The following is a 19,782-nucleotide window of genomic DNA, read 5'->3' on the forward strand; positions in this document are numbered from 1 at the left end:
TGAAGATGTTGGCGCGTGCTGTGCGCGCTGACATCATCAGGGATTCTCATGGGGAGGGGGACAACAGAATTACTGTGGTTAACTGCGATGCTGGACAGAGGCACTTGCATCCTTGATTTTCACAAGCGCAATCCTAAAACAGTTCCTATGACCAGGAGCTTCTTTCTCCCCATCTGCTGCTCTCAACAGTCTCTGACCATTTATACACATAAGAGGCATGTGAACTCACACAGAAGATCCCCTATTGGCAACGCCCACCAACTAGCGGAGTGCACCATCTTTCCTAAATTTACCCACTATGATGGACAGCTCACTCAAGGGACCTGTGCACACATTGGTGCGATGGCATAGTAACACACACGGACACTGGAGACAAAGCAAGCGCTCGAGTTGCAGCACAAATTCAGAAAAACATTCATCAGCCCAAAAACATTTGTGACCTTCCCACTATGATTCACAGCTCACACAAGGGACCCCTGCGCACATCTGTGCAATTGCATAGTAACGCACACATGGACACTGGAGACAAAGATGGGGCTCGAGTTGCAGCACAAACTCAGGAAAGCAATCATCAGCCCAAAAACATTTGTGAACTTCCCACTATGATGAACAAATGGTCTCTGCTTCCAGATACCTAAGAGCGTTGCTAGTTTATTCAGATAACAACCAACACACACTGGGGTCGATTGTGAAAATATGGTATTGTGTACAAAAAAGGGGAGAAATGCTCCTCTTTTAGGTGTCCCCTCACTCACCAGGGTTGCCCCACGGTGACATGCTTCATCATTGGGGCCATCCCAGTCCTCTACGGGCTGGGGCGTGCTGCGACTTGCGAAAGTTACGTAGGAGCACTTTATTAGACTATGTGTGGTGCATGTGTATTTGAGGAGTGGACTATGTGATGTGTGAAATACCTGCACAGTAGGTTTACAATAAACTTTATTCTTGCCTCTAGGTGGTAATAAACGGGGTGGAAAGATAGGCTGCCCTAAACGTAATGTGTCCAGATGTACCTATCAACTCCTATCGTCGACATGTTTCGTGCATACCCCAAACACTATGATGGACAGCTCACACAAGGGACCCCTGCGCACATCTGTGCAATTGCATAGTAACGCACACATGGACACTGGAGACAAAGATGGCGCTCGAGTTGCGGCACAAACTCAGGAAAACAATCATCAACACAAAAAAATTTGTGAGCTTCCCACTATGATGGACAGCCCACTCAAGGGACCCCTGCGCACATTTGTGCAGTTGCATAGTAACGCACCCATGGTCAATGGAGACAAAGATGGCGCTAGAGTTGCAGCACAAATTCAGGTAACAATCAACAGCCCAAAAACATTTGTGAGCTTCCCACTATGATGGACAGCTCACTCAAGGGACCCCTTCGCACATGGCATAGTAACACACACATGGTCACTGGAGACAAAGCATGTGTTTGAAAAGCAGCACACAAAAAAAAAACATTCATCAGGCCAAAAACACTAGTGAGCTTTGCCTAGGCAGCACAGGTGTGTTTTTTAGCCACTTCAGAAACACACATCAGTATAAGTAATGAAGGACAGAGGCACTTGCATCCTTCATTACAATGAGCACTATTATTTTACTTTATAAATGACCCCCATCGGCATTTTTGTAGAAAAAACGGCCTTTCAACAACATTGCAGCAAAGAGAAGACTTCATAGATAATGTTCCCCCAACAAGGGGAGCGACCCTTCCCCAAGGGGCCGCTCCCCGAACTACGAAATTGATCATCCATGAAAAAAAAAAAAAAATCCCTAACATTCCTGCTGCACGATCGCACGATCGTGCAGCAGGAAACCTCTAAATGCCACCGAGGGAAAGGAAAAGCCTTTCCTTTCCCTCCTTAGAACCAATACTGAAATCTCCCCCGCCCCAGCCGCAAAACTAACCTGTTTACCATCCGACGCGCAGGAAGCAAATGGCTTCCCTGCGCGTCGGTAAACAAATGGAGCCTCCGGTGACGTCAGCGCGCCTCGCGCGCTGACGTCATTGATGACGCGGGCGGGGAGGGCGGGGGGAGGCAGGGGAAGGTCTTCCCCTGCCATCCCCGCAGAAACTAAAAAAATCGGGCTGACTCGGGGGGAGCGCTGGCGCTTCCCCCGAGGGTGGGGCTCATGACGAGCTGGGCTCGTCATGAGCGTGCGAGGAGGCTACGCCATGACGAGCCCAGCTCGTCATCAGCCCCGAAGGGGTTAAAGAACACAACATCACAATGCATTAACCGCCCACAACCCAGCTTCATTTTCTATTAAACACTGACTTTATTTGCTATTAACCTGTTTTAGATTTTGGACTACGCTGACACTGTGAGGGGTTAGGGGTGGGATCCGGGAGGGAGATTACTGGGATGGGGGTTGGGGGGATGGGAGTTCAGGGGTAAATGTTCCTATTGAATATTGCTATGCCGCCTATGGATGATACATGTCTTTTGCACACTACGTCTCTGGTGTTCAGAGAGTGGTGCCGTTGCTGCAATTCTTTAACACCCTGAAATGAAAATAATAAACATTGTTTTGACAAGAAAAAAAACTGACTTTATGCTCGTCTTTGACCATTTACAACACTCCATTGCTTTTTGACTAAGTTTGTGCTATAGAAATATTACATATATACATACATAATGCCCCTAAGTGAGCTCCTGAGTGTCCCTAACCCATAAGTGAGCGATTGAGTGTTTCTAACCCCTAGGTGATCGGTTGACCAAAGCCCTGAGTGTGTCTAACCCTGAGTGATTTCCTGAATGTCACTAGCCCTTAAGTGACCTCCTGAGTGACCTTGACCCCTGTTGAACTCTCTCACACAGAGCTCGAGACCTCGGAATCTGCCAGAAGCAAGATGATGACGGGGGTCGTCGGCTTCGTGCTCGGGGGGATCTTCTTCACAGTTGGGCTCATCATCTACCTGAAGAACAAGAAAGGTGAGGGAATATCAGGGACACCGAGGGAAGGTAACAGTGATGGCCTGTGAAGAATATAGTCAGGGATAGTAACTGTAAGGGATTCAGATGGACACAGTGAGGGGTAGCAAAAAGGAAGGGTATTGACAGGGAGAAGCAGATCCAGGGAGGGGTAGTAGCAGGGAGGGGTAGTAGCAGCGAGGGACAGTAAGAGGGGGATTGTAACAGAGAGGGTTAGTTACAGGGACAGACAGTAACAGGGAGGGGCAGTGATAGGATCCTCTAGTGATACTACACTGATTAAGTGACTGTCTTGTGATGGAGCATGTCCCCAAGTGACTGATAAAACATGGATATGACCCTATGCAATCCATCCTCAAGGGATGGGCCTGAGTCCAGGGGACACAGTGAGGAACACTCTAATTACAAGATGCTGAATGAGGGATCATACAGTGTCAGGACCCTAAGCAAGGGATTAAACAGTGACAGGTCTCTAGGCGAGGCATTATACAATGACAAGACCCTAAGCGAGTGGCCATACAGTGGCAGGACCCTAAACGAGGGAACATTCAGTAACAGGACCCTAAACGAGGGAACATTCAGTGACAGGACCCTAAGCGAGGGAACATTCAGTGACAGGACCCTAAACGAGGGAACATTCAGTGACAGGACCCTAAACGAGGGAACATTCAGTGGCAGGACCCTAAGCGAGGGAACATTCAGTGACAGGACCCTAAGCGAGGGAACATTCAGTGACAGGACCCTAAACGAGGGAACATTCAGTGGCAGGACCCTAAGCGAGGGAACATTCAGTGACAGGACCCTAAGCGAGGGAACATTCAATGACAGGACCTGAAGCTAGGTATCATACAGTGACAAGACCCTAAGTTAGAGATCATACATCCTCATGACCCTAAGTGAGGGAACATTCAGTGACAGGACCCGAAGTGAGGAAACATACAGTCATATGACCCAAAGCAAGTGATCATACGGTCACATGATCCTAGTGAGGGAACATACAGCCTCATGACCCTAAGTGAGGGAACATTCAGTGACAGGACCCGAAGTGAGGAAACATACAGTCATATGACCCAAAGCAAGTGATCATACGGTCACATGATCCTAGTGAGGGAACATACAGTGACAGGAACCTAAGGGAGGGAACATGCAGAAACATGACCCTGGTGAGGGAACATGCAGAAACATGACCCTGGTGAGGGAACATGCAGAAACATGACCCTGGTGAGGGAACATGCAGAAACATGACCTGGTGAGGGAACATACAGTGACAGGACCGTAAGCGAGGGTACATACAGTCATATGACCCAAAGCAAGTGATCATACAGTCACATGACCCTAGTGAGGGAACATACAGTGACAGGTCCCTAATTGAGAGAACATACAGTGACAAGACCCCACACGAGACACCATGCAGCGGCAAGACCTTATGCGAGGGATGATACAGTGACAAGAACCTAAGGGAGGGAACATTCAGTGACATGACCCTTGTGAGGGCACATACAGTGACAGGACCCTAAGCGAGGGATCATACAGCCTCATGACCCTAAGTGAGGGAACATTCAGTGACAGGACCCGAAGTGAGGAAACATACAGTCATATGACCCAAAGCAAGTGATCATACGGTCACATGATCCTAGTGAGGGAACATACAGTGACAGGAACCTAAGGGAGGGAACATGCAGAAACATGACCCTGGTGAGGGAACATTCAGTGACAGGGCCCGAAGTGAGGAAACATACAGTCATATGACCCAAAGCAAGTGATCATACGGTCACATGATCCTAGTGAGGGAACATACAGTGACAGGAACCTAAGGGAGGGAACAGGCAGAAACATGACCCTGGTGAGGGAACATACAGTGACAGGACCGTAAGCGAGGGTACATACAGTCATATGACCCAAAGCAAGTGATCATACGGTCACATGATCCTAGTGAGGGAACATACAGTGACAGGAACCTAAGGGAGGGAACATGCAGAAACATGACCCTGGTGAGGGAACATGCAGAAACATGACCCTGGTGAGGGAACATGCAGAAACATGACCCTGGTGAGGGAACATGCAGAAACATGACCCTGGTGAGGGAACATACAGTGACAGGACCGTAAGCGAGGGTACATACAGTCATATGACCCAAAGCAAGTGATCATACAGTCACATGACCCTAGTGAGGGAACATACAGTGACAGGTCCCTAATTGAGAGAACATACAGTGACAAGACCCCACACGAGACACCATGCAGCGGCAAGACCTTATGCGAGGGATGATACAGTGACAAGAACCTAAGGGAGGGAACATGCAGTCACATGACCCTAGTGAGGGCACATACAGTGACAGGACCCTAAGCGAGGGATCATACAGCCTCATGACCCTAAGTGAGGGAACATTCAGTGACAGGACCCGAAGTGAGGAAACATACAGTCATATGACCCAAAGCAAGTGATCATACGGTCACATGATCCTAGTGAGGGAACATACAGTGACAGGAACCTAAGGGAGGGAACATGCAGAAACAGGACCCTGGTGAGGGAACATTCAGTGACAGGACCCGAAGCGAGGAAACATACATTCATATGACCCAAAGCAAGTGATCATACGGTCACATGATCCTAGTGAGGGAACATACAGTGACAGGAACCTAAGGGAGGAAACATGCAGAAACATGCCCCTGGTGAGGGAACATGCAGAAACATGACCCTGGTGAGGGAACATGCAGAAACATGACCCTGGTGAGGGAACATGCAGAAACATGACCCTGGTGAGGGAACATACAGTGACAGGACCGTAAGCGAGGGTACATACAGTCATATGACCCAAAGCAAGTGATCATACAGTCACATGACCCTAGTGAGGGAACATACAGTGTCAGGTCCCTAATTGAGAGAACATACAGTGACAAGACCCCACACGAGACACCATGCAGCGGCAAGACCTTATGCGAGGGATGATACAGTGACAAGAACCTAAGGGAGGGAACATGCAGTCACATGACCCTAGTGAGGGCACATACAGTGACAGGACCCTAAGCGAGGGATCATACAGCCTCATGACCCTAAGTGAGGGAACATTCAGTGACAGGACCCGAAGTGAGGAAACATACAGTCATATGACCCAAAGCAAGTGATCATACGGTCACATGATCCTAGTGAGGGAACATACAGTGACAGGAACCTAAGGGAGGCAACATGCAGAAACATGACCCTGGTGAGGGAACATTCAGTGACAGGACCCGAAGTGAGGAAACATACAGTCATATGACCCAAAGCAAGTGATCATACGGTCACATGATCCTAGTGAGGGAACATACAGTGACAGGAACCTAAGGGAGGGAACATGCAGAAACATGACCCAGGTGAGGGAACATTCAGTGACAGGACCCGAAGCGAGGAAACATACATTCATATGACCCAAAGCAAGTGATCATACGGTCACATGATCCTAGTGAGGGAACATACAGTGACAGGAACCTAAGGGAGGAAACATGCAGAAACCTGACCCTGGTGAGGGAACATGCAGAAACATGACCCTGGTGAGGGAACATGCAGAAACATGACCCTGGTGAGGGAACATGCAGAAACATGACCCTGGTGAGGGAACATACAGTGACAGGACCGTAAGCGAGGGTACATACAGTCATATGACCCAAAGCAAGTGATCATACAGTCACATGACCCTAGTGAGGGAACATACAGTGACAGGTCCCTAATTGAGAGAACATACAGTGACAAGACCCCACACGAGACACCATGCAGCGGCAAGACCTTATGCGAGGGATGATACAGTGACAAGAACCTAAGGGAGGGAACATGCAGTCACATGACCCTAGTGAGGGCACATACAGTGACAGGACCCTAAGCGAGGGATCATGCAGCCTCATGACCCTAAGTGAGGGAACATTCAGTGACAGGACCCGAAGTGAGGAAACATACAGTCATATGACCCAAAGCAAGTGATCATACGGTCACATGATCCTAGTGAGGGAACATACAGTGACAGGAACCTAAGGGAGGGAACATGCAGAAACATGACCCTGTTGAGGGAACATTCAGTGACAGGACCCGAAGTGAGGAAACATACAGTCATATGACCCAAAGCAAGTGATCATACGGTCACATGATCCTAGTGAGGGAACATACAGTGACAGGACCCTAAGCGAGGGATCATACAGCCTCATGACCCTAAGTGAGGGAACATTCAGTGACAGGACCCGAAGCGAGGAAACATACATTCAAATGACCCAAAGCAAGTGATCATACGGTCACATGATCCTAGTGAGGGAACATACAGTGACAGGAACCTAAGGGAGGAAACATGCAGAAACATGACCCTGGTGAGGGAACATGCAGAAACATGACCCTGGTGAGGGAACATGCAGAAACATGACCCTGGTGAGGGAACATACAGTGACAGGACCGTAAGCGAGGGTACATACAGTCATATGACCCAAAGCAAGTGATCATACAGTCACATGACCCTAGTGAGGGAACATACAGTGACAGGTCCCTAATTGAGAGAACATACAGTGACAAGACCCCACACGAGACACCATGCAGCGGCAAGACCTTATGCGAGGGATGATACAGTGACAAGAACCTAAGGGAGGGAACATGCAGTCACATGACCCTAGTGAGGGCACATACAGTGACAGGACCCTAAGCGAGGGATCATACAGCCTCATGACCCTAAGTGAGGGAACATTCAGTGACAGGACCCGAAGTGAGGAAACATACAGTCATATGACCCAAAGCAAGTGATCATACGGTCACATGATCCTAGTGAGGGAACATACAGTGACAGGAACCTAAGGGAGGGAACATGCAGAAACATGACCCTGGTGAGGGAACATTCAGTGACAGGACCCGAAGTGAGGAAACATACATTCATATGACCCAAAGCAAGTGATCATACGGTCACATGATCCTAGTGAGGGAACATACAGTGACAGGTCCCTAATTGAGAGAACATACAGTGACAAGACCCCACACGAGACACCATGCAGCGGCAAGACCTTATGCGAGGGATGATACAGTGACAAAAACCTAAGGGAGGGAACATGCAGTCACATGACCCTAGTGAGGGCACATACAGTGACAGGACCCTAAGCGAGGGATCATGCAGCCTCATGACCCTAAGTGAGGGAACATTCAGTGACAGGACCCGAAGTGAGGAAACATACAGTCATATGACCCAAAGCAAGTGATCATACGGTCACATGATCCTAGTGAGGGAACATACAGTGACAGGAACCTAAGGGAGGGAACATGCAGAAACATGACCCTGGTGAGGGAACATTCAGTGACAGGACCCGAAGTGAGGAAACATACAGTCATATGACCCAAAGCAAGTGATCATACGGTCACATGATCCTAGTGAGGGAACATACAGTGACAGGACCCTAAGCGAGGGATCATACAGCCTCATGACCCTAAGTGAGGGAACATTCAGTGACAGGACCCGAAGCGAGGAAACATACATTCATATGACCCAAAGCAAGTGATCATACGGTCACATGATCCTAGTGAGGGAACATACAGTGACAGGAACCTAAGGGAGGAAACATGCAGAAACATGACCCTGGTGAGGGAACATGCAGAAACATGACCCTGGTGAGGGAACATGCAGAAACATGACCCTGGTGAGGGAACATGCAGAAACATGACCCTGGTGAGGGAACATACAGTGACAGGACCGTAAGCGAGGGTACATACAGTCATATGACCCAAAGCAAGTGATCATACAGTCACATGACCCTAGTGAGGGAACATACAGTGACAGGTCCCTAATTGAGAGAACATACAGTGACAAGACCCCACACGAGACACCATGCAGCGGCAAGACCTTATGCGAGGGATGATACAGTGACAAGAACCTAAGGGAGGGAACATGCAGTCACATGACCCTAGTGAGGGCACATACAGTGACAGGACCCTAAGCGAGGGATCATACAGCCTCATGACCCTAAGTGAGGGAACATTCAGTGACAGGACCCGAAGTGAGGAAACATACAGTCATATGACCCAAAGCAAGTGATCATACGGTCACATGATCCTAGTGAGGGAACATACAGTGACAGGAACCTAAGGGAGGGAACATGCAGAAACATGACCCTGGTGAGGGAACATTCAGTGACAGGACCCGAAGTGAGGAAACATACATTCATATGACCCAAAGCAAGTGATCATACGGTCACATGATCCTAGTGAGGGAACATACAGTGACAGGTCCCTAATTGAGAGAACATACAGTGACAAGACCCCACACGAGACACCATGCAGCGGCAAGACCTTATGCGAGGGATGATACAGTGACAAGAACCTAAGGGAGGGAACATGCAGTCACATGACCCTAGTGAGGGCACATACAGTGACAGGACCCTAAGCGAGGGATCATGCAGCCTCATGACCCTAAGTGAGGGAACATTCAGTGACAGGACCCGAAGTGAGGAAACATACAGTCATATGACCCAAAGCAAGTGATCATACGGTCACATGATCCTAGTGAGGGAACATACAGTGACAGGAACCTAAGGGAGGGAACATGCAGAAACATGACCCTGGTGAGGGAACATTCAGTGACAGGACCCGAAGTGAGGAAACATACAGTCATATGACCCAAAGCAAGTGATCATACGGTCACATGATCCTAGTGAGGGAACATACAGTGACAGGACCCTAAGCGAGGGATCATACAGCCTCATGACCCTAAGTGAGGGAACATTCAGTGACAGGACCCTAAGCGAGGGATTAGACAGTGACAGGTCTCTAGGCGATCTTGTAAAAAACAACAACAGGAGTATAACCCTTAAACCACGTTGAGATTAGGAGGGGTATATGAGAATCAACAAACGATATCTCAACTGGTATTATTTTGGAAGGCGATTAAACATGTATGCATCAAGCATTACGTGACCAGAAACAAGGAGACCCAACAAGTAGTTTTTTAGGAAACGTGCTCATGGAATCGTATAATTAGAGAAAATAATATATACAGTTGTAGCAGCACTGTATGTAAACAAATATAAAACAACCCGAATTGGACTTGGTGCTCTAGATGTGTAGGTGACACAAGAAGTGGCGACGCAAGTGACAATTGTGATCAGCAAGAACGGCGCATGGTGACAAGGTGCTGAAATATATACAGTGTATCCAATAAAACAATGTGGCTCAAGACAATGGTTTGTAATGGATTTGACAGGTGGATTAGCAGAGCCACATTAGGACATGTGCCTTCAATTGAGCTGAACGGAAATGTTTGACTTAGGGAGGGTTCGTTTAGTGACAGAGCTGGAGCCTGGGTGCAGGAACCATTCAGAGACAGGGCCCTGAGAGAGGGATTACCCACTGATTGTGTTAGACACTCAGATGGTTAATGAACTGGCAAGCTCCTGGATGAGGGATCATGACGTGCCAGGAGCCTGAACAAGGAATCAGCCAGAGGCCAAACCCAGAGTGAGTCATAATGGGATTTAACAAAATATATCTCTCGCTTTCTCTCTTCCACAGGGTCACGTCAGTTCATCAGCTATCAGCCTGAAGGTAATTGTAAAATAGAACATGCATGATATGTATATATAAGATACTATGCCTCTCTATACCTCTCCGTTAATGTTTTTAGAAACGTACTTTGAGCTCTTATCCTTCTGATGAACTCTCTGTTCCTTGCCAACTACTTTTTTTCCTCTACATACATGGCTACATGCATGCATACGCATGTTAGAAATGGGATTTCTGGTTGGCTAAGGCTTGCGCCAAAGCCAGGCAGAAACCACCACTCTAGTCAGGGTAAGGAAGTCACCCGCCAAAGATAACCCCTGCTCACCCCCTTGGTAGCTTGGCACGAGCAGTCAGGCTTATCTCGGAGGCGATGTGTAAAGCGTGTGCGAGCGCACCCAGCAACAACACCCAAGGCCCACCACAAAGGAAACTCCACACAAGGTTGTATATAAAAATATCCTTTGTATTATACCAAACACATTAGATAATAAACACACAATTTACACTGTGCCACTGGCACAGGCAGAATTTACGTATCGTATCGTATCGTAAGGGGTGCTTATAAAGCGCACTGACACCATGGGTTTCCTGGCGCTGGTTGGAAATAGAGGGGACAGAGAGACTAACCAGATTGAGGGAAAAGCCAAGTTTTTAGAGATTTACGAAAAAGGGTCAGAGAGTTGGAGATTTTAAGAGAGAGAGGGAAAGAGTTCCAGAGCTTGGGGGCCAGGTATGCAAATCTCCGGCCTCCGGATCTGCAGAGCTTATAAGAGGGAACAGTCAAGAAATGGAGATAGGAAGATCTCAGATTGCGGGACGGGCAGTAGGGTCGGATGAGCGATTTTACAAAGATGGGGCAGGAGCCAGCCAAAGATTTGAAAATGAGGCAGCCGATCTTAAAGGCTGCCCTAGAAGCAACAGGGAGCCAGTGGAGTTTAACGAGAAGGGGCCTGGCAGATTGCCACTTCGGGATCCCTAAGGCCAATCTCGCCGCCTGATTTTGGACCACCTGTAGTCTGCCCATCGATGTTTTAGGCAGACCATGGTAGATCGAGTTGGAAAAATCAAGGCGGGAGAGGACGAGGGCCATGATAACCTGCAGGAGGGCATCAGGTGTCAGAAGATATGCCACTTTCCTGATCCTGCGCAGTTGGTAGATGCAGGACGAGACCACGGTCCCCACCTGCGGCCCTAGGGATAGAGCGGAGTCAATAGTGACCCCTAAGCTCTTCACCGACGCCACAGGGGTGGGAGAAGGGCCCAATTCCACCGGCCAGAATTGAGGCCCCCAGAAAGTGGAGCTCCTGCCAGGGAGGAGGAGCTCCGTCTTACCGGGGTTCAATTTTAACTGGTTATGGCCCATCCACTGGAGAATATGGGACATAGCTGACTGAAAGTTAGAAATAGCAGAGGGGGAATTAAGAGAAAAGATGAGCTGCAGGTCGTCCGCGTAATTAAACACGGTGACGTCCCACAGCCTCAGAGAAAAAAGAAGGGGACGAAGATAAAGATTGAAAAGAAGAGGGGTGTAGGAAGGGGGAGTCTCTGGTTGGCGCAGTGCAACACTGGCGACAAGCAGGGCCTCTCTCTTCCTCGTCAGGGCTGAGGGTTACCTTCAAGACAACCTCTGCTTACCCTCTAGGTAGTGTGGCTTAAGCAGTCTTAGGCTAATCTCTGGGGCATGTAGGGTGAAACATTTGCAATATTACACCATCACAACCAACCCACCACACAATGACACCAAACTGTATTTGTGAAAATATATCTCTTTATATAAATCTCAAGCAGGCTTGTAAATACAGTCTTGGTTACTTTTTAAAAGCAGGTTCCAGTTACTCTTTTATCAATGTCACAGTTCTTTCTCAGCAATAAGCAATCTTTTGGGCCTTCTGCCCAGGTTCCAGCAAGGTTCAGTGTCTTGTAGCGCCTCAATGCGTGTTCCGCTGTCTCCGCTCGTTTCAGAGAGGAGAACGGGCCCGGCCGGCTAAAGCTCACGCTTCCCGCGTGGGCCTCGTCGATCTGGCACAGTGCGAGCCTTGGTTTCAGGGGCGGCTCGCGCTGGGAAGCAGGGAGCGCGGTGCGAGCTCAGGACGTAGGACGCTCACACCGCGAGGTCAAAGAACACAGTACCTTGGCTTTCTGGTAAGTCTTGGAGCGGACGGCTGTCCGGGGATCTGTCCCACGTCGCGTTGTCTTCCTGGAGGGTGCGGCGGCCTGCGAGTCTCAGCGCAGGTAACAGGGCACCCGGGATGACGGTGCAGATGCGGGGCAGGATTCTCCGGAGTCCGGCTCACTCGCGCTGAAGGGGGAAGCTGCAGGCAGGGGGGGCTGAGGGGGTTGCACTCCACGGAGCGCGGGGCACAATTCCGGCATGGCTCCGCAGCGAGCCACTTCCAGCTGCGGGGGCCAGGGGGTCTCAGCGCCCAAGTCACGAGGGGCACAATCTTGGCAGTGCCGGTCTTTGCGGAGCAGCCTGTACCTCGGGGGTCACACAGGCGGCGATGCTTGGACCGGGCAGGTCCTCCCTTTCCGTTGCAAGGGCGGCTCAGCGCGGACAGTCACGGCGCTCGAACCAGCGCGGGGCTGATCCTTACTTTGCGGCTGGCACACGAACAGGCCACAGTCACGGTGGTCGGGGAAGGGGCACAGCTGCACAAATTGTTAGAGAGCGTGGCGGCAGGCACAGCGCTCTCAACTCTCCTTTCCTTGGCGCTGTAGAGACACACAGCACACGCCAGCAGCAGCTTTTCTTCAGGGGGGTAGCGCTCACTGTTCCTGGAGCGCTGGTCAGGGGGCAAGTTCACAGGCAAGCCCTTGGAGATCTTTCAGCAGAGTTTGGCACAAAGTTCAAATAAGCAAAAGTCTTTGGTAGTCTTTTCTTTCCTCTCCTTTGGCAGCAAGGCACCAGACACAGGCCAGAGTCAGCACTCCTCCTTGTAGTCCTTCCAGGTCCTTCTCTTCGGGCAGAGTTTCTCTTGTAGCACAAACAGGATCTAATTTACAAGGAGCAGGGCTCCTACTTTTATACCCAGTTTCTTTTGTTCTAGCAAGCCAGGGGGGCCTCTGCATAACTGCTCCAGTCTCTGAGTACTTGTTGTGGGTACTTATGACTTCTGCATTCAGTGTGAGGGCAGGCACATCAGCCGCTCCCCAGGGGGGCGGAGCCGGCATTGAGAGGGCAGGAGTGGCCTGAGCACTTTGTTTACAAGCTTCGGTCCTTCCTGGGCCAGGTGCAGGCTGAGTCATCAGTCGCTCCCCAGGAGGGCGGAGCCAGCATTGTGGTGGCAGGGGCACAGCCTGATGCATCATTCAGGGGAAACTCCCACCACCCATTAAGGGGTCCTCCTGCTAATCACTACCTGTCAACTCCCAGCCCTGTCACTCACACACACCAGACAGTCAGATCCACATCCAAGCAGAGGCGGGCTGAAATGGTTAGGCAAGCAAATGCTAACTTTCTAAAAGTAGCATTTGCAAACACAGGATATTAAAATAAACTTTACTAAAAGAAGTATTTTATTATTCTGAGTTCAGGCATACTAAACACGAATCTCTACCATGTTCCCTGAGCCTGCTGGGATTATAGAGTGTAATAATTCCAGCAGCTCATCTGGCCTAGAAGGGAACAGGTAGCCTTACAATAGTGAAAAACGAATTTGGCAGTAATTCACTATTAGAACATGCCACACACATCAGGGCATGTTCTACCTTACACTTACAATGCACCCTGCCCTCTGGCCTACCATAGGGGTGACTAACATGAAGGTTAAGGGAAGGTTTAGGGGCTGGCAAGTGTGTGCACTTGCCCAGCCAGGGTGACAGTACCAGACTGCACGCAGGTTCTGCAATGGCAGACCCTAGACACATTTTAAGGCTGCTTCTGTGGGTGGCGCAACCAGCGCTGCAGGCCCACTAGCAGTATTGGCATTCACAAGCCCTGGCACTCCTGGTGCACTTTACTAGGGACTAACAGTAAATCCAATGAACCAATCATGGACATCAATCATATGTACACTTTACAGTAGGGAGCACTTGCACTGCGGCACGGGTTGGCCGTGGCGCAGTGCCCTGAGTAGCAGACACCATCAAAACATTGGAGGCACAACAGCAAAAAGTGGAAGGGAAACTCACGCCAAGGTGCCAGGTCTAACACGTGTCCCCTCCAGCTGAAATGTGGGGAGAACTACCCTTCCCCAGGGAGTTCCTCATCACTAAGGCGGAAAAATCTGGACAGACCATCAGCGTTGGCGTGATCTGTGCCAGGGCGGTGTTCCACCGTGAAGTCCATACCCTGTAGGGAGATGGACCACCTCAACAGTTTTGGGTTCTCACCCCTCATTTGCATCAACCATCTGAGGGGCCTGTGGTCCGTCTGAACCCGGAAGTGAGACCCAAACAAGTAGGGTCTTAGCTTCTTCAGCGCCCAGACCACAGCAAATGCTTCTCGCTCTATTGCACTCCACCTACTTTCCCGTGGAAGTAACCTCCTACTGATGAAGGCTACGGGTTGGTCCCAGCCCTCCTCAGTCATCTGTGAGAGAACAGCCCCTACACCATGCTCTGAAGCGTCTGTTTGCACTATGAATTCCTTGGAGAAATCAGGAGCCAGGAGCACGGGCGCCGTGCACATGGCAGTCTTCAGGGTGTCAAAAGCCTTCTGACAGGTGTCAGTCCAAATCACATTCCTGGGCTGCTTCTTAGAAGTCAGTTCTGTCAAGGGGGTCACAATAGTGCCATAGCCCTTGACAAACCTCCTGTAATACCCAGTGAGCCCCAGGAAGGCTCTCACTGCAGTCTGGGTCTTGGGGGGTTCCCAAGCCAGGATGGTCTCAATTTTGGGTTGCAAGGGGGCCACCTTGCCACTCCCCACTTGGTGTCCCAAGTACACCACTGAACCCTGCCCAATCTGGCACTTGCTTGCCTTGATTGTGAGGCCTGCCTTGCGCAGCGCCATCAACACTTCCCAGAGGTGCCGCAGGTGTTCTGGCCAGGTGCCACTGAACACTGCGATGTCATCCAGGTAGGCGGCACTGAACTCATCCAGCCCGACCAACACCTGGTTGACCAACCTCTGAAAGGTGGCAGGGGCATTCTTCATCCCAAATGGCATAACCCGGAACTGGAAATGCCCATCTGGTGTGGAGAATGCTGACCTCTCCTTTGCCCCATCGGTCAAGGCGATCTGCCAGTACCCAGACGTTAAATCAAACGTGCTGAGGAACCGGGCAGCCCCTAGCCGATCAATGAGCTCATCAGCTCTGGGGATAGGGTGCGCGTCAGTCTTGGTGACTGAATTGAGTCCTCTGTAGTCCACACAGAACCGGAGTTCAGGTGTGGCTCCCGGCGCAGCAGCCTTTGGGACCAAGACCACGGGGCTGGACCAAGGACTGCTGGAAGACTCAACCACCCTAAGAGCAAGCATCTTGGAGACCTCCTCCTTGATGCAGGCCCGGACCCTGTCAGTTACCCTGTAAGCCTTATGCTTCACAGGTAAGCTGTCTCCTGTGTCCACATCATGGACGCACCAATCTGTGACACTAGGAACCAGGGAGAACAGGTCTGGAAACTGCCCCAGCAACTGGCGGCAGTCTTCCTGTTGCTCAGGGGTCAGGGTGGGTGAGAGGTTAACTCCATCCACTGACCCATCTTTCTCACAGGCCACTAAGAGGTCAGGAAGAGGCTCAGACTCCTCTTCCATTCCATCATCAGTGGCCAACAGCATGCCCACTTCGGACCTTTTCAAGTGGGGCTTGAGGCGGTTGACATGTAAGACCCTTAAAGGATTCCTGGGCGTCTTCATGTCCACCAAGTATGTCACTGAGCTCTTGCGCTCCACAACCTCAAATGGGCCTGTCCACTTATCCTGAAGTGCACAGGGTTCCACTGGGGCCAAGACATACACCTCCTGTCCAGGCTGAAGCTCTACCAGAGTGGCATTCTGGTCGTACCACCGCTTCATCTCCTCCTGGCTTGCTTCCAGATTTGCCTCAGCAAGTTGTCTGAAGCGCCTGGTTTGGTTTCTGAAGGCCAGCATGTAGCTATATACATTCTGGGGAGGTTTCCTGGGAGATTGCTCCCAGCCTTCCTTTACCAAACTCAGTGGTCCTCTCACGGGGTGGCCATACAGCAGCTCAAAGGGGCTGAACCCTAGAGACTTCTGTGGCACCTCGCGGTATGCAAAGAGCAGGCATGGTAAGAGGACGTCCCACTTACGCCTCATTGGACCTTCCAGGCCCATGATCATGCCCTTCAGGGTTCGGTTGAATCTTTCAACCAACCCATTTCCTTGTGGATGGTAAGGTGTGGTGAACTTGTAGGTTACACCACACTCTTGCCAAAGGGACTTCATATACTTGGATATAAAGTTGGTCCCCCTGTCGCTCACCACCTCTAGAGGGAACCCCACTCTGGAGAAAATTCCCATTAGTGCACGCCCCACCACGGGGGCCGTCACTGTCCTCAGAGGGATGGCTTCAGGGTACCGGGTGGCATGATCCACCAAGACCAGGATGAACCTGTTGCCCATGGCTGTCTTGGGGTCCAGAGGCCCAACAATATCAATACCCACTCGTTGGAATGGCGTACTGACCACAGGGAAGGGTTGGAGGGGAGCCTTGTTCTTCCCTCCGCTCTTCCCACTTGCCTGGCAAGTTGGACAGGTCCTACAATGAGCATCTGAGCTCTTGTGCATTTGGGGCCAGTAGAAGTGGGTGACAAGCCTGTCATAGGTCTTGTCCATCCCCAAATGTCCTGCTAAAGGCACATCATGAGCCAGTCCCAGTAGGAAGGCTCTGAACTTCTGGGGTACCACCAGCACACGGGCTGACCCAGGTTCAGCAGCCTTAGGCTCTGAGTACAGGAGGTCATTCTCCCAGTACACATAATGTGTTTTGGCCTGAACACCATTGGCTGGTCTGCAGCCTGCTGCCGCATACCCACGAGAGAAGGGCATTCTTTCTGCTCCCTGCAGAATTCCTCCCTGGAGGGGCCTCCTTCTTGCTGCCAATGGGTCAGCTCAGGCAGGTCCCCCAGTTCGGCAATCTGTTCCCCAGTAGGCTCCAGGGCATCCCCCTCAAGGTCTGCTTCCTCCTGGACCGTGGGAACTTCAGGGGCCGGTTTCCCGCGCACCCTGCGCCTTCTCCCTAAGGCCGGTTCCTGGGCCTCTCCATCAGGCCCCAGGACCTCTTGATCACCCCTACTGGCTGCCATTGACCGGGTGGTCACGCACGCCCAGTCAGGTAGACCCACCATCTTCAGGTGAGTCGTTTTCTCCACCTTTTCCCAAGGGGAGTCCTCCAAGTCATTCCCTAGCAAACAGTCAACAGGCATGGCTTTCCTCACACAGACCTGCAGAGTACCAGAGACCCCCCCCCACTCGAAGGGAACTTGAGCCATCGGACACTGACTCTCTGAATTGTCAGCGTTGACAACCCTACAGTAGGCATGGGGTACAACCTGCTCTTGAGACACCAGGTGATGCCTCACTGCAGTCACACTGGCTCCTGTGTCTCTAAGAGCCTCAGCTTTCTTACCATTGATGGTAACCACCTGCCCATATTTTTTAGTGTTAGAGGGCAGGTAGCTTGTAGGGACCATCTCACTGTCTCCTAGTGAGACTAGGGTCATCTGAACAGGATCTCCACCCCCCGGGACCATCACTTCTTCTCCTAAGTGAACACTGGTCACTTGTCGGGGCGGAGCACCAGTGGGTGCTGGTTTTCCAAACAGGCGACACTTGGGGTCACTGGCTATGTGCCCCGGGTCACCACATTTGTAACAATTGAAGGGCCCCTTTGGAACAGGTCGACCTGTCGGGGCCCCATTCTGCTTAGGGGGTGGGGGAGGCTGAGAACCTTTCTGCTGGTCCCCTTGGGGATTACTTTGGGGGCCTTTTTGGAACCCTTTCTGTTTTCCCTTGTCCCCCCCACTCTTCTGCTGGGGACCCTGCCCACCCTTGGCGGAGTCTCCCACTGGACCCTTGTGGACCCTGGTGCTGAGCCAGCGGTCCGCCTCCTCAGCAAGTTTCCTCGGGTTGGACAACTTGCTATCAATCAGGTGCTGGCGTAACTCAGGAAAACATTGATCAGACAAGTGCTCCCATGCAATTAAATCAAAGAGACCTTGAAAATCATTCACTTTGTTACCCTTCACCCAACCATCCAGTGCTCTGCAAAAAAAAGTCACAAACTCCACATACGTATTCCCAGGCCGCTTATTACACCCCCTAAACTTCTGCCTATACATTTCAGGGGTAAGCCCATACCTGGTCATTAAAGCTTCTTTCATATGGGGATAGGATCTCTGGTCTTCAGTGGGCAAATCTAGCAGGGTGTCCCTTCCTTCGCTAAGGAACCTTCCCCATAACCCCGCTCCCCAATCCTTCTCAGGGACCCGGTGGGAAAGCATGGCTACCTCATATGCCCTAAACCACTGTCCTATGTCATCCCCCTTAAAGAACTCTTTAACTACATCTTTGGGGATGTGCACTCTTGACTCTACCTGCACCGGCGTTGTGCTGCCACCAGAGGGAGGATGATCCAAGGCTTTCTCTTTTAGACTCATCTCCCTCATTTTCATATCATACTCAAACTGGAGTTTTCTTTCTTCCAGAGCCATCTTTTTGCTTTCAAGCTCCATTTGGCCCTTCAAATTCAATTCTGCCATCTTGATCTCATGATCCCTGGTTGCCTGTCTGTCTGCCAGCTCCTCTGGCGACAGGCCTCTGCCAAAGCTAAGAACGCTGTCTGGTTTTTCCAGACCCACAGGATCCACAGGTGCATTCTGATCCTCAGGTGCCTTCCTAGATTCAATCCAGGCTCTCATGGCCTTGTAGAACTCAGGTTTGTTTCTGCATCCTGCGTGTGGAACCTTGAGTTTCCTGCAAAAATAACTCAACTGCTTCTTGGTGTAGTCATCCAGCTTTGATGCGTCCCATTCTAGCCCCTGCGCACTAGAGGCTATGGACTCTCCTCCATCAATGCTGTTTGTGCCCGGCATGTTTGCAACACTAGGGATCTTCTTCTTTAGCAAAATCAAAAAATCAAAAAGTCTGTGGCTAAGTTACTGGACTGTAATCACTATGCAATGGTCAGTAGCTAAGGTAAAACACTGCAAATGTAAATTTGCGAATCCCACCGCTGCCACCAATGTAGGAAGGGGGAGTCTCTGGTTGGCGCAGTGCAACACTGGCGACAAGCAGGGCCTCTCTCTTCCTCGTCAGGGCTGAGGGTTACCTTCAAGACAACCTCTGCTTACCCTCTAGGTAGTGTGGCTTAAGCAGTCTTAGGCTAATCTCTGGGGCATGTAGGGTGAAACATTTGCAATATTACACCATCACAAC

At 50.7% G+C, this 19,782-nt stretch overlaps 1 protein-coding gene across 1 annotated transcript in view; it reads left to right on the plus strand.

The window, feature by feature from the left end:
* LOC144754067 (SLA class II histocompatibility antigen, DQ haplotype C beta chain-like) overlaps positions 1-19,782 on the plus strand; it is a 262,962-nt gene that overhangs the window by 229,892 nt on the left and 13,288 nt on the right. The window contains exons 4-5 of the mRNA XM_078641590.1: positions 2,835-2,948; positions 10,452-10,484. Coding sequence (XP_078497716.1) covers positions 2,835-2,948; positions 10,452-10,484 — 147 coding nt within the window. The remainder of the gene's footprint in view (positions 1-2,834; positions 2,949-10,451; positions 10,485-19,782) is intronic.

This window comes from Lissotriton helveticus, chromosome 5_1 (assembly GCF_964261635.1).
Source record: "Lissotriton helveticus chromosome 5_1, aLisHel1.1, whole genome shotgun sequence".
NCBI lineage: Eukaryota > Metazoa > Chordata > Amphibia > Caudata > Salamandridae > Lissotriton > Lissotriton helveticus.